Below are 15,211 nucleotides of genomic sequence, written 5' to 3'. Positions count from 1 at the left end.
GCCCTATTCAATTTCAGCAAGGAGAACGGCTGTCTGGCCAATGGATTGGAAGAAGTCCATATTGGTTCCCATTCCCAAGAAAGATGATCCAGCTGAATGGAAATTATCAAACAATATCATTGATATCACATGAAAGCAAAATACTACTGAAGGTTGTTCAAAAATGGCTGGAACAATACATAGATAAGGAAGGGTGCCAGAGGTCCAAGCAGGTTTTAGAAGAGGCTATGGCACCAGGGATACTATTGCTGATGTCAAATGGATCCTGGCTGAAAAGTAAGGAAGACAAGAAGAATGTCTATTTTTGCTTTATTGACTATGCAAAATTATTTAACTGTGTAGGTGATAACAAGTTGTGGCTGACATTGAGAAGAATGGGAATACCAGAGCACTTGATGGTGCTCATGTGGAACCTGTACCTGGATCAGGAGACTGTTGTGCGAATAGGGCAGGATTTGGAATTGGGAAGGAAGTGCGTCAGGGTTATATATTCTCTACATACCTATTCCATCTCCGTGCTGAGCAAATTATCTGAGAAGGTGGACTCTGAAGAGGAATGTGGCATCAGGATTAGAGGCAAGACTCATCAATAATCTGCGTTATGCAGATGACACAGGAACGTGTTAATTATAAAAAACTATTATAGACTTCCTGTCTCACATAAGGTCAGAACCAGTAAGATCAGAACCAGTGTGTGAGGACTCCCTGGAGCTTCTCCAACATATTAAGGTGTCTCCTACCACTAATACTCTGCTATTCTGGGATGGGTGAAGAAGCCAAGAATTCTTATCATCTTAATATAAAAAGTCCAGATAAATAATGGAAAACACATGGGGCGTTCTTCTGTAAGCAGGGAACAAAACCCGATAATTAATAATCAAATGTCAGAATACTGAGTCTTATGTATAAATAACCAAACTCCACAAGAAAAAGAGGAGATAAGAATTTACATCTTAACTTTTGAGAGAGAGCGAAGATACAGAAGCACACTCAGAAGCTGAGTTCTTGAAAGAGGTTTTTGAACAAATGACCAAGGACAGGAATAAAGGTTTGCCCTTTTTGTTGTTTCATTTCAAGTGTTCAAGGAAACATTTATCTCTCTATTTTGAATCTTGTAGAAAAGGCTTAAAAATCTCATTTCAGTCAGTGGTGAAGAACTGACAGCAACAAAATAATGGCTTCAAGCTCTCTAAATATATAGCAGATAAAATGAGATGATATAAAGCCAAAAGTCAAGCCTCAGAGAAACCACACTTCCTCAGGAAATGAGACTGCACAAAATAGAGTTTGTTTACTTTTTGCTGTCACCGCTCTCTCTCTCATCTGTCTTCTGAATTCTGGTTGCCTTCTTTCTCCTTTGTACACTCCATCAAGGATTTCACCATGTGGGGACAACGGGGAAAGGTAGCTAGTGATCCTTTCCAAAACTGTGGGGATGCTTGGAATCATCTCAGAAGCCCAAAGAAGAAATGACAATATAATTGTAATTTAAAAAAGAAATATATGCCATTGCTTAAACAATATGCCATGTATTGTACTACCTGCTGAGTGTTCTTGGAGAACTTAAACAGATAATTTATCCACGAGAATGGACCTCATTATCAGGTTTATTAGAGTTATGCCCTGATGACCTTCCAAACTCAAACTCACTGCCATTGAGTCTGTTCTGACTCTTAGCAACTCTTCACTAGGTTTCTGAGACTGTAAGTTCCAATGTGAGGAAATCTTCTCATCTTTCTCCCAAGGAGCCGTTGGTTGATTTAACTACTGGAGATGCAGGATCTTATCAGACTCAAGGTCCACGCCACCAGAACTCCCTTACTGATGACCTATTGTTGTTGTTGTTAAGTGAGAGGTGTGACTCATAACCACCCTGTGAACAGTAGATCTGAACTGTGTCCTGTCCTGCTCCATCTTTATCATCCTTGACACATTTGAGTCCATTCTCACAGACACTGTATCAATCCATTACATTGAGAGTCTTCTCCTTCGCGGATCCCTCCACCTTTCCAAGCATGATGTCCCAGAGCTTCCAGATTAGGACATACTAAGAAGAAGGATTAGTCATCCTCTAACGAAATAATCAGCTTTTTAAAACTCAATGAACAATTCATAGGAGTACTGTTAGTCATAATACTGTTAGATATAAAGCATAGTAATATAGAGTAGGCCCCCCTGACTATAGATCCCACAGTTTGTAGACCTGTATTACTATTGAGAGGCTGGCAAAGTTTGCTTTAGGTAGAATTGTGTAGTGAGTTTGTCATGTTTAGGCATTTCTCCTTCATTTTTCCTTACCCCTGTTTTATGGTTGTTGTTGTTAAGTGCCATCAAGCTGTAGGTGACTCACAGTGACCCTATGAATGAAAGTCCTCAGCACTTGTGTGACTTTCATCCTTTGTCCAGGTTCATAGGGTTTCTGGAGGCAAGCTGTTACGGAAGTGGATGCCACTCCTGCTTCCAAGCTTGTTTAATCAGGGAGCTCCGCCAAACACTGTCCACCATGGGTGATCATTATTGCATCTGACACATCAGTGTCACAGTGTTCAGCTTCACAGCAACCATAGGTTACCTCTGTACAGCAAATGGACAGACCAATGCTATGCCACTTAGAAGAATGTTTGACCAAAACCAATTAAAACCAGGCCTGAGGGCCTCAGACTAAAATCACCCACCTTTAGCTTGGTGGCATCACTTTCTGTCCACTAGGCCAACTGAGCTCTCTCTCGTTGTTGTTGTTGTTGTTGTTAAGTGCCATTGAGTCATAGGCAACTCATAACGACCCCAAGAATGAAAGACCACACTTGTATAATTTTCATCATTTCTCCAAGTCCATAGGGTTTCTGGAGGCAAGCTATTTCAGAAGTGGCTGCCTCTCCTGCCTTCAGGCTTGTTTAATTGGGGAGCTCCACCAAACACTGTCCACCATGGGTAACAAAAGTTTTATGGTTATCAACTATTTTAAATTGTTTAATGCTATTTATCCCAGACATCCTTTTTAAAGAGCTGAAGTTCTGTCAGCTTCCTCTCCCCTCTTGAGTATGTCTTAGCAGCTCCCAGTCCCCTCTTCTTAGCTCCCAACCAAAAAAAACAAAACCCAAAAAACTGTTTACCCCATACCTGTGTGATGCACACCATAGAACAGTTTAATATCATTGCTGAGGAAAGACCCAGCCACAACCTGTGTTATACAGATGACATAGCCTTCTTGCTAAAAGTGAGGAGGACTTGAAATGATTGCTGTAGAAGATCAGAGACTATAGTTTTCAACATGGATTACATCTTAACATCAGGAAAACAAAAATCATTACCATTGGACTGATAAACAACATCGTGATAGATGGAGTAAAGATTGAAATTGTCAACTATTTCATCTGTAACCACAGTTAACACCAGCAGTCAGGAAACCATTGCATTAGTAATCATTTCATTGGGAAATTCTGTAATCAGAATTAATCTCCAAATTACTGAAAAGCAAGAATGTCAGTTTGAATGTCAGTGTGTCTGCTTTAAGGCATGGTCTTTCCAATTATTTGCTATGCATCTAAAAGCTAGACAATGAAAAAGAGTGACAGAGAATTAATGCCTTCGAGCTGAGGTGTTGGAAGAAGAGTTCTGAATAACCCATGGACTGCGAGAAGAACAAACAGATATGTCTTGGAGAAAGTGCAGTCAGAGTGCTTGTTAAAGGCAAAGATAACAAAGCTTTTTCTCACATAACTGGGCATTTTATTTGGAGAGGCTATTCCTTGGAAAAGAGACATCGTACTTGAAAAAGTAGAGGGTATGTAAAAGAGAGGAAGACTATCAATAAGATGGAATGACACAGTGACTGCAGCAGTGGACTCAAGTATGTCAAAGATGATGATGGTACAGGATAGGGCAGGGTTCAGATCTGTTGTTCATAGGGTCTCTGTGAGTTAAACTTGACTCAACAGCACCTAATAACAACATCCTATCTTTTCCTTGGAGAGCCCTTCAGAGAATAGAGTAGAACTAGAATGCTCAACCTAACCAACCTTATCAATTTGTATATATTTTTAACATTTGAATTTTCTATATGTAAGATTTTTATGCCTTTATTTGTTCTGTATAAAATTTTAAAAGAATCTACTTTCTCCCTTAATTTATTAATAAGATAATATTGTTATTGCTTTATTTATTCAATATTTCTATTTTCCCAGGTATTAAATTTTTTTTATTTGGATAAAAATATTGCAGTATAATAAATTTTGTAAGAAATAGAGCAGCAATTTTTTAATGCCCCTTACCCATCCTCACCCCTCTGCCTCCACCCCTTCTGCCCTTGGACCCTCATACACTGTTATCCTTCTATTTTTTACAATAATGGTCTTATGTAGTATTTGTCCTTATGAGACTGAGTTAGTTTACTCAGCATACTGCTCTCCAGTCTCTCCCAAAATAATGTTGTATTTTTCAGAATTGTTCATCTTGAGTGCTGTGCAGTAGTCCATTTTGTGAATCAACCACAATTTCTGAATCCATGCAGTTGTGGTTGGACATTTGGGCTGTTTACATATTCTTGTAACAGTGAATACTGCTGTTATAAACATGGGTGTGCAAATCTCCATTTGTGTCTTAGCTGTAATTTCCTTGGAGTCTATTCCTAGTAGTTGAATAGTTGAGTCATACTGCATTTCTATGTTCAGCATTTTGAGGAAACACCAAACTACCTTCCAGAGTGGTTGTACCATTTTACAGTTCCACCAGCAGTCAATGAGAATTCCCAACTGTCCACATCCTCTCCAGCATTTATTGCTTGCTGCACTACTAAACTTTGTCACTACTACTAGGGTGATAGGGTATCTCATTGTAGTTTTGATTTACATTTCTCTTATTGCCAGTGATTTTGAGCATTTCTCCATGTGTCTGTTGACCATCTGAATATCTTCCTCTGTGAAAATCTTTCCGTGTATTTTGCCCATTTTGTAATTGGGTTATCAGTCTTTTTCTTCTGGAGGCCCTGTAGTATTCTGTAAACTTTTGTTATGACACTTTTGTTTGAGATGGTATTGCCAATTTACACCCCACCCCCACCCCCAGTCGGTTTTCTTTTCTTTTCACCTTACTGGATAAAGGGTTTCATGCACACAGGAATTTAATCTTTAGAAGGTCTCATCAAATTTATCCTCTCCAGAATGTGTATTTCTGGTTTTATTTGTCATCCTCTTTATACCATAGGCTAGGCCTTCTAACCTTGGTTCTAGTTTGTCTCTGCTGTATGGTTTTGAGCATTACCCCCAGGTTTCTGATCTACCTTGAGTTGATTTTTGAGTATGGGGTGAGATGTGGATCCTGTTTTAACATTCTGCAGATAGCAGTCCAGTTTTGCCAGAACCATTTGTTGAAGAGGTTCTCATTTCCTCATATGATAGGTTTTATTTTCTTGACGAGTTTCAGTTGACCATAGATAGCTGGACCCATTTCTGGATTCTCAGTTCTGTTCCATTGGTCTGTGTGCCTGTCAGTGTACCAGTACCATACTGTTTTGGTCATTAGAACTCTGGAGAAGGTTTTGATTTGCCTCCCACTTCATTTTTGTTTTTCAGAAATGCTTTGCTTATTCGGGGTCTCTGGCTTCTCCAAATAAACTTGACAGCTTCCCTTTCAATCTCTTTGAAAAATGAATTTGGTATCTGTTTTGGGAATGCGTTGAACATGTAGATTGCATTTGATAGGATTGTCATTTTTACTTTATTGAGTCTTCCTATCCATGAACAAGGAACATTTTTTATTTAGGAACATTTTCTCTCACAGAGTGTATTTTAGTTTTCTTTTTATAGGTCTTTTGTGTTTCTAGTTAGACTCATTCCGAAGTATCTCAGTTTGTGGTTGGCTATTAGAAATGGTTTTGCTTTTTTGGTTTCCTTCTCTGAGTTTGTTTTGTTACTGGATAGGAATCCCACTGACTTTTTTATATTGATCTTGTATCCTGCCACCCTACCAAAGCTTTCCACTAGCTCTAACAGTTTTTTTGTTGAGTCCTGGGAGTTTTTTGCGTACATTATCATATCCTCTCCATATAGCAACAGTTTTAACTCTTTGCCAATTTGGATGCCTTTTATTTCCTTTTCTATCTTATTGCCCTAGCTAGTACTTACAATATTGAATAGAAGTTGTGATGGTGAGCATCCTTGTCTGGTCCCTTTTCACCAGGAAAATACTTATACTCTTTTTCCGTTGAGAATGATATTGGCTCTTGTATATATACTTTTCACTATGTTGAGGAAATTCCCTTCTATTCCAGTTTTGCTGAGTATCTTAATCAGTTAAGGGTGTTGCATTTTATCAAATGCCTTTTCTGCATCAATTGCTAAGGTCATATGGTTCTTGTTATTTGCTTTGCCAGGGTGGTGAATTATGTTGATTGTCTTTCTTATGTTGATCCCTGGTTGCATACCTGTTATGAATCCCACTTGGTCATGAATTTCTGTTCTTTCCAGTACTGTGCTGGCTGCACTCTCTTTGTCTTGTGATCATTTTTTAAGTTCTTGTACCTCTTTATCGGTAGTTTCAATTCTTTCATCTTTTGCATATTCTTCCATATTTGTGCAAGTTCCTCCTCACTGATATATTGCTTCTGGCTCCCTGTCTCTGGGGTATTCAGTTTCTTTATTAAAAATTTATTATTTATTTCATTGAAAATTTACAGAGACTTTGGACTTCCATTCATTCATTGTTGCACTTTTATTCCCTCCCAGCCCTCCTCCCTAGTACACTACCCTCTTGGAAAAGTAAAAGAAAAATTCTTTCATTGTTTTACAATTCCTCCCCCCAGTTCCACTCCACTATACAGCCTTTGCTCTGGACTCCTGTCATGACAAAAATACCTAATCACATATCCCTTTTAAATAGTTTTCTCCCTCATCTGTTTCAATACAGTATACATAATTGAACCCATCTTTCTCAGTTCTCCCCAACCCCAATGTCAGTCCTGTTTTACAACAGTAGCACCATGCAGTACTTGTCCTTTTGTAACTGAGATACTTCACTCAGCATAATGTCCTCCAGGGTCACCCATTTTGAATAATATTGTATGAATTCCTTGTTTTTCAAAACAGCATAGTATTTCATTGTGTGAATATACCACAGCTTCTCTATCCATTCATTTGTTGATGGGCACTTAGGTTACTCCTTGCTGTTGTGAACAAAGCCATGATAAACATGGGTGTGCATATATCTGCTTGGATGTCAGTTATGGTCTCTTTGGGGTATATTCCCAGTAGTGGAATTGCTGGGTCAAATGGTATCTCTATTTCCAACTTTTTGAGAAAGCGCTATACTGCCTTCCACAGTGGTTGTACCATTTTACACTCCCACCAACAGTGAATAAGGGTTCCACAACCTTGGCAGCATTTGTTGCTTGCTGTTCTGACTGGGGTGAGATGATATCTCATAGTTGTTTTGATTTGCATCTCTCTTAGAGCTAGGGATTTTGAACATTTCTTCATGTGCTTGTTAGCCATCTGAATGTCGTCTTTGGTGAAGTGTCTGTTCATATCCTGTGCCCATTTTTCAATTGGCTTATTTACCTTTATCTTGCTGTGGTTCTCAAGTATTTTATAAATTCTGGATATAAGTCCCTTATGTGATATGTCATTACCAAATACTTTTTCCTAGTCAATCGCTTCCCTTTTTACCTGTTGGAGAAGTTTTTGGATCTATTTTATCTTCTGGTTTTAGGAGTATTCATTTTCTTAATGGCTTCCATTGTTTCTTCCATCATTTGCACCTCCTTCTATAGCTGTTCAAATAACTCCACATCAATACATGTCTTCTGGTTCTCCACCTTTAGGAAATTCCCTTTATTTCTGCCTTCTGTTATTTCTCTCATCATTTATACCTTCTTCCACAGATACTTGAATGCCTCCACATCAAAATATATCATGTCTTCCTGACCCTCTAGTATTCATTGGGTCTGAAATATTCTCTGCTTTTTTTAGAGAAAGCTTGTTTTTTCATAGTGTTTGAAACTGCCTGCTGCTTTCTTGACACCATGTGAAGTTTTTCTTGGTAAATGTTAAGCTGTTTCTATTGTGGCTGTATAAGTTGTTGATAATTTTTTTTATAATGTTATTGATTTGTTGTCAGTTCCAAATGTTCAATCTGTGGGTTGAGCCACTCACTCTACTGCAAGTCCTTTCTGGGAAAATTTGCCTTTCATAAAGTTTTTTAGAGTTCTCTCTGGTCTGCAATGCAGCCCTGCAAGAATCTCGCCTTATTGTAGTCCTCTCTCCCAAACTCTGTTGTCTTCAGTTCTTTGTGGGGTGTCTTAGTGGTATGAGTTTCAGTCCAGGGGGTTTCAAGTCAGCTATATTTCTTGCAGTCTTTTCTTTTGAAGCCCAGTGTCATCCTTTGTCTCTAAAGTGGCATGAGATTAGGGGCCAATTTAAGCAATTTGTGTGCATGGGAGTTTTAGGTCAGCTCTCTTTCTCAGAGCTCAGTGTATTCATTGAGAAAGTTCTTCCCCTGCTTGTAGCTCTCTGTCAAAACTCTCTTGTCCTGTTTGACCCCTGTGGTGGCCCTGAGGTATTGAAGGCAGGGATCCCCAAATGGAAGGACCTTTCCCCAGGGGAGTTTTAGTCTTTTCTGTCCCGTGCACCTGAAAATGCTGGCTCTGGGGAAGGTGTCTCACTTGATGTTGTCTTCTCTTCTGAAGCTTAATGTCTTTGTCTTTGGAGTGGCATGAGGTCAGGGGGGCCAACATAAGCAGTTTGGGTGCAGGAGGGCTTCAGGTCAGCTCTCTTTTTTTACAGTTCAGTGTGCCAACTGAGAAAGCTCAGAATGTCTCTCTTGCTTGTAGCTGTCCACTCTCTCGTTTTGTTTCAATGCACCTGGGATATCCCCGCAGCAGTGGAGGCAGGTTCCCCCCAAGTTGTATTTTTAAGTCCCCAACTTTGCTGGTTCACAGCAAGTCTGTCATGGAAACCCTTATTCCTAAATTCTAAGACATGTGCCAAGATCTCCCACATTTCTTTTTCTGTGCTAAAAAACAATTATTTTTTAAGTTTTCTCTTTCAAATAGCAAACAATGTGTTTCCAATCCCAGAGCTACACTGTTGTTATTAGATTGATGATTTAACTGGCCAGCCATCTTGCAATGATTTGACAGTTCTTTTTCTTCTAGGGAAAAGTTAACCATTGGATGCCGCCAGCTGGTAGAGATGGAGTATACCATGCAGCAGTGCAATGCATCTGTTTATATGGAGGCCAAAAACAGAGGATGGTGTGATGATACTCTCAACAATAGGATCTGAGTGCTAATTTTAACTTGAAAGAAGAATTTGTCTTCATGAATACCACAATAGCCAAACCCAAGAGAGTTATAAGAAATTTCTCTTAGGTGCAAAAATGTGATTGCCTTGTTGAGGTTTTGTTCTGTTTTGTTTTTTTAAGCTTATGTATCTGTTATGGGATAAATTGTGGAGTTGGCTTTTCTGGTGATGACAATACCTTCCTACCTCCTCTGCTAGTACCAAGCAAGTATCCTCTAAGGAAAGGACTGCCATCTTTTCTATTATCTTGGGGCAGAAGCCACTGTGGTATCTGAAGAAGACCTTAAATGTGGGCACACGACCATGAGTACTCCCAGACCATAAGAACTCAGCTTGTCACATCCAGCATCTGCAATCTGGGCTATTTTTGTGGTCAAATTGTCTTTCATTTTAACTTGGTAAAAATAACACTTCCCCTACCAACATAATGGAAATAATTTTTATTTCTGCTGTCGTATTACAGCCTCTTCTCTCAGAATTTCAATTTTCAGATAATTTCTAATAAGGTGGTATAGAAATTGTCCCCTTTGATGTGAAGCAGCATGAATTTAGGGGATTTGGTGATAATGTCTGATGTTTAGTTGTTGTTTCTGGCCAAAACCAAGTAATAGTAAATTAGAAGTCCTTGTTTCCTAGAGCGTATTATGCTTTTATTAATACATTAAATTGGTACTCTATTATAAATATTTGTTTATATATATTTTTAAAAACCAATAAATAACTTATTTTGTCAGGTTTTGCTTTTCATTTTACTTTCATATGTGTTTATAAAATGAACAAGGTATGAATGTAACTCTTTCCAATAAAAGAATTTATCAGGACGTTCATTGTAGTTTGTGCAGGACCTGCTAAGCTTTATGTTTACAAAATTAAGAAACTACACTGCCTCAGGGATGGGGCATAAAGTGCATTGAGGGACTTGAGCCTCCTGAGCCAAAGACCTAGTTAGAAGAGAGCCTCTCTCTTTTTCCCCACTTTACTTTTTTGAGGAGCCAAAAGAAGCATGCCCTAATCCAATAGCCACTCTTTGAAGGATGGGGCAGTCTTCCCTCCTGCAGTTTGCAACCTTGAAAACACAAATGGAAGATCAGCTGTGAATTGATTCTGACACAAGAGCAATCAGACAGAACACCGTCAAAGAAACTTGTCACATTCCTGTCCCTGAGCTACTTGTAGTTGGATTTTTCTTTTGTTATGTTCCACTTGTACTTCTTTACACACATACCACTTATCTTTTCAGCATGTTATGCTTTTCATTAAATTTTTTTTTGTTCCATCACATGCATACTTTCATACTTTTCCTCATGAGAATTTATAATTTCCATTAACCCATAAAATTTTCATTTTTTGAGATGTGAGAATATTTTCATCTTTTTAGTAATTTTTCTTGCTGACTTAAACATTTTAAATTTGTTCATTTGAAATTTTTTCACCTTTATGCTTTTTTATTTCATTCTGCTTTAAGTTTAATCTTTTTTCCTCTCACCTTTATTTTTTAGCTCTTCTCACTAGATTGGAATTGTTTGCTTAAGGATAGTGGCATATGATTAAGAAATAAGAACTCCGTGCTGCCTGAAGACATTGGTAAAAAATAAGGCTCCAGGAATCGATGGAAACGTCAGTTGAGATGTTTTCAGACAGATGCAGCCGTGAATGTGCTCACTAGTCTACTTCAAGAAATTTGGAAGAGTTAACCTCATTAGCCAACTGAAAAAGGTCCATATTTGTTCCTGTTTTATTTTTTTAAGTGATTGAACATAACAAAAACTACTGAATAAAAATATCATTACTATCACATGCAAGTAAAGTCTTGCTGAAGCTTGTTCAAACAATGGCTGTAATAATATAATATATTGACAGTACCTACGAGGAACTGACAGAAATTCAGGCCGGATTCAGAAGAGGTTATGGAATGAGGGGTTCTGATGTCATGGTTAAAGGCAGAGAATGTTTACTTGTGTCCTATGGACTTTGCAAAGGTACCTGACTGTGTGGATAACAACTTAAGGGTAACACTGAAATAATGGGAATCCCAGAGCATTCATAGAACAAAAAGCAGTTCTTCCAATAAAACAAGAGAACACTGACTGGATGGTTTAAAATCAAGAAAGGTAAGTATCAGGGTTAGATCTTTCCTCCATATCTATTTAATCTGGATGGTGAGCACATCAGGATCAGAGAATGAGCATCAAAAACCTGCATTATGCAGATTACACAACTTTGCCTGCAAAAGTAAAGACAACTTGAAGCACTTGCAGACTGATGACTACAGCCTTCAATATGGATTCCATCTCAACATCAAGAGAAACCAGAATCCTCACCACTGAAGCCATCAGCAACATCATGATAGCTGCCAACAATTTCATTTTACCTGGATTCATAACAACCATGGATAAAAAACCAAACTGATATCAAGAGCCGTGTTGTATTGAGAAAATCTGTCACCGACCTCCTTAAAGTGCTAAACAACGTCAGTTTTAAAGACTAAGGTGCACCTTATACAAGCCATGGTGTACTTTGATGCATATGATAGTTGAATGATGAATAAGGAGACTGAAGCATTGATCTTTGAATGGTGGTGTTGGAAAAGACTGCTGATATCCCATGGACTGCCAAAATAATAAATCTGTTAGAGGAAGTCCAATCAGATTTAGAGGCAAGGATGGTGAAACGTCATCCCACATTCTTTGGGCATGTTTTCAGGAGGGCCCAGTCCTTGAAAAAGACATCATGCTGGGGAAAGTGGAAGGCCAGAGAGGAAGACCCTCAATGAGATCAATTTACAGTGACTACCAGTGGGCCTGCTCATCACAGAGATAAGGATTGCAGAGGGTAAGACAAGATTCCAGTCTGTTGTTCATAGGGTCACTTGGAGTTGTAGTCGACTTGGCAGCACCTAGCAACATAAAGCTCACAATGCAGAAATTTTGCTTTGAGGAAGAATTAGCAAATGCTTATTAGGTGAGGAAACTTAGGTTTTAAAATTTTCATATACCACACATGTGTGTGTATTATTGTTACATGCTGTCAAGTTGTGATAGACATAACTGATCATCTAGCAGGTTTTCTGATGCTGTCAATCACACAGGAGATAGCTCTCATGGAGCAATTGGTGGATGTGAACCATGTACCTTTAGGTCGGCAGCACAGCTCCTTACTAAGCCACCAGTTATATATACACGATTTAGACTCTGAAAACTCACTGGAGGGTCAGCTGTGAGATGGTTCTGACTTGCTGGTACATGACACTCTAATGTAAACACTGATGACCTAAGTGTATGGAGTTGTGCTGCCAACCCAAAGACAGGCAGTTTGAATTTATAGGCTGAAGGAGAAAGATGGACAGTCTCTTCCCATGTGATTAGCCTCTGAAATCCAGCTGGAAGGTCAACTATGATTCAGTTCTGACTCAACAGCTCACAACACACACACACTTATTAGGTGGGTGCCATTGACTCTGAACGACTAACAGTAATTGAGGTTATTTCCCTCTTCATGATCTCCACCATGCTCAAGCCTATTGCTGTGTTGCAATTGCTGTCAAATCCCTCTTGTTGAGGGCCTTCCTCATTTTCAGTGACCTACTTTTCTCACGTTTCTTTAATGACTGCTGTCCTTTGAGAACATGCTGAAATTGAAAAGGTGCACTATCCTTGTCTCTAAGGATGCATTTCCTGCAAGGCATATTTAATACCTTGTTGGCCATGGAACTCTTAGCCAACACAATTAAAAGGCAGTAATTATTCATATATAAATGTAAAACCATTGCCATCGAGTCAGAGTCGAAATGTCCATGTGGTTTCCAAGAGCGTGAATCGCCATGGAAGCCACTGCCCTCTCTCCTACAGATTGGATTCAAACTATTTTTGTTACCAACTGAATGCCTTTACTATGACAACATCAGGCCTTTTTATTTACTAAACTGCTTATTTTGGGCTTTTTTATCATAAGCATGTCATGAACGAGAAAGGACTTATGTATGGAAAGATTCAGCATAGGTACAACTCATCATTACACCCAGTCTTCATCTTGAGAAGCACCCAAGATTATTCCAACAGTTTCATAACTACTTGTTTGCTGTAAGGCTGAAACCAACCCATAGCTGACCCTCCAGCCGGTTTTCCCTGAGCGCTCATCTTTCTGCTGCAGGGCAGCTGGTGAACTCTAATTGCATCCCTTTGGGATTGCACTGCAACTTCTGACGACTAGGCCATCAGAGCTCTATTAACAGGGGAAAAGTAGTTATACCCGACGTTTTGCACTGAAGAACCAGGATTCCAAGATTATCCTAACAAAAATTTGGAACCATTTTACATTAATCTTATTGTACAAAAATAATCCATCTGTCTCCCTGAAGGGCCAGAAATTGCTTTGAGTCTGCCAGAACACCAGCATCCAGAGGACAAATCTGAAGGTGGGGTCAGCATCCAGTGCCAACCTGTATTAAAGTGTTTCTATTTCTTTCTGCAGCTACTGACCTGCAATCAGAATTCTTTGCAGCCTACCATGATGGGTAAAGGTTTTCACCTCTTTCCTATGGAGGGAGTAAGCCTTGTGTAAAACCAATGTACCCGCTCCTCTCAGGAAGTGATTATCACTCATAACCCTCTGATTTATGGACAGGATTGAGAGTTGGCTTTTTTGGCAAGAAAATTCACACCAGGCTGGCTGACAAATTAACTTCCAGGATATCACTTAATAAAATACTTAACTCTTGCTTACCAGTACCTTTAAGGCTGTGTGGGTTTTGTGGGGTGAATGGGAAGTTGTCCGTGCTGCTAATTTGAAGGCATGCAGTGTGAATCTACCAGCTGCTCCACTAGGGAAAAAGATGGGCAATCTCTCATGTGATTTTTTAGTCTCTGACAACACACTGGAGGGTCAGCTATGAGTGTTCCAACTTGCTAGTACCTAATAAGGTCAAAATGACAGTGCCTTTTAAACTTTTATGTGAAGTACCCCACACAAGGGACTCTAATCTAGGGCCCCCCCAAAAGATGAAGAATTTACTTTCCTAGAGGTTGTAGATCATCCATTTTTCCAGACCTAGATTTTATTTTTTCTGGCTGTTAGTAAAAACACAGATTAGCTTACCTCCGATTGATTACATACAAATTTCTGGCCCATGATAGGAATAGTTTTGTTTATAAACTAGATGTAACCTGAAATTTTAAAAATTCATCAGTCAGGACATCTGTATTTAAATGTGTACACTTATGATTTTGTTTAAATCTGTAAAATCCATGATGGAATTTATAATTTTGTGGAACCTGAAGGTGTTCCCAGATGCTTGAGTTTTATTGATTTATTGGGAAAATTCCTAATAAGCTACTATTAAATGTTAAATAGTTAACAGGGTCACTCCCTTTATGCCAATTTATGTTCATGAAGACTGGCTACACGAAACTTTAACCCAAGATTCTCTCACATTTGCATTAAGCATGTAATTTATGAACAGGGAAATGAAAGCACACATTGTATTGCTGGTTCACCAAATGAAACTATGGGCGAGCCATGATACAGACTCATTTCAAAATACTCATTCTAGGAAAATTGAAATAAACCTATTTAGCAGAAAGAACCAAAAAAGATGGTGAAGAATTGAGCCAAATTTTTTTTCTTGATGTCTTAAATAAGGTCGCAAAATCTACCCACAGGAAAGACTTGACTCTCTTACCCAAAGTAGCCACTTTCTAAAGGTAGCCACTCAAGTTAGCATTGAATTCCAGCGGATTACTACTATGCTGTGTTTTGTTAACCGGATGGGGGTGGGTGAAGAATTTCACACCTACTGAGCAAAGTTAAGTATCTCCAAAGGCCTTAAATGCCTTAAACTTGGCACTGGGAAAGGAGTAGGAGAAATAAAAAGGCTCCCCAAAATTCTTAGTAGTGAATGAGTACACAAACAACATTTG

General features: G+C 38.9%; 1 protein-coding gene across 1 annotated transcript in view; it reads left to right on the top strand.

The window, feature by feature from the left end:
* SWT1 (SWT1 RNA endoribonuclease homolog (S. cerevisiae)) overlaps nucleotides 1-9,384 on the top strand; it is a 147,069-nt gene extending 137,685 nt beyond the window's left edge. The window contains exon 18 of the mRNA XM_006901321.1: nucleotides 9,149-9,384. Within this exon, the coding sequence (XP_006901383.1) occupies nucleotides 9,149-9,278 (130 nt within the window). The 3' untranslated portion in view covers nucleotides 9,279-9,384. The remainder of the gene's footprint in view (nucleotides 1-9,148) is intronic.
* The last annotated feature ends 5,827 nt before the right edge of the window (nucleotides 9,385-15,211 follow it).

The sequence above is a fragment of the Elephantulus edwardii genome, unplaced genomic scaffold, assembly GCF_000299155.1.
Source record: "Elephantulus edwardii isolate Elephantulus edwardi_28Jun2011 unplaced genomic scaffold, EleEdw1.0 scaffold00318, whole genome shotgun sequence".
In the NCBI taxonomy this organism is placed as follows: Eukaryota; Metazoa; Chordata; class Mammalia; order Macroscelidea; family Macroscelididae; genus Elephantulus; species Elephantulus edwardii.
Note: the sequence above shows the minus strand (reverse complement) of the source record. Positions and strands in the feature narration are given on the sequence as shown.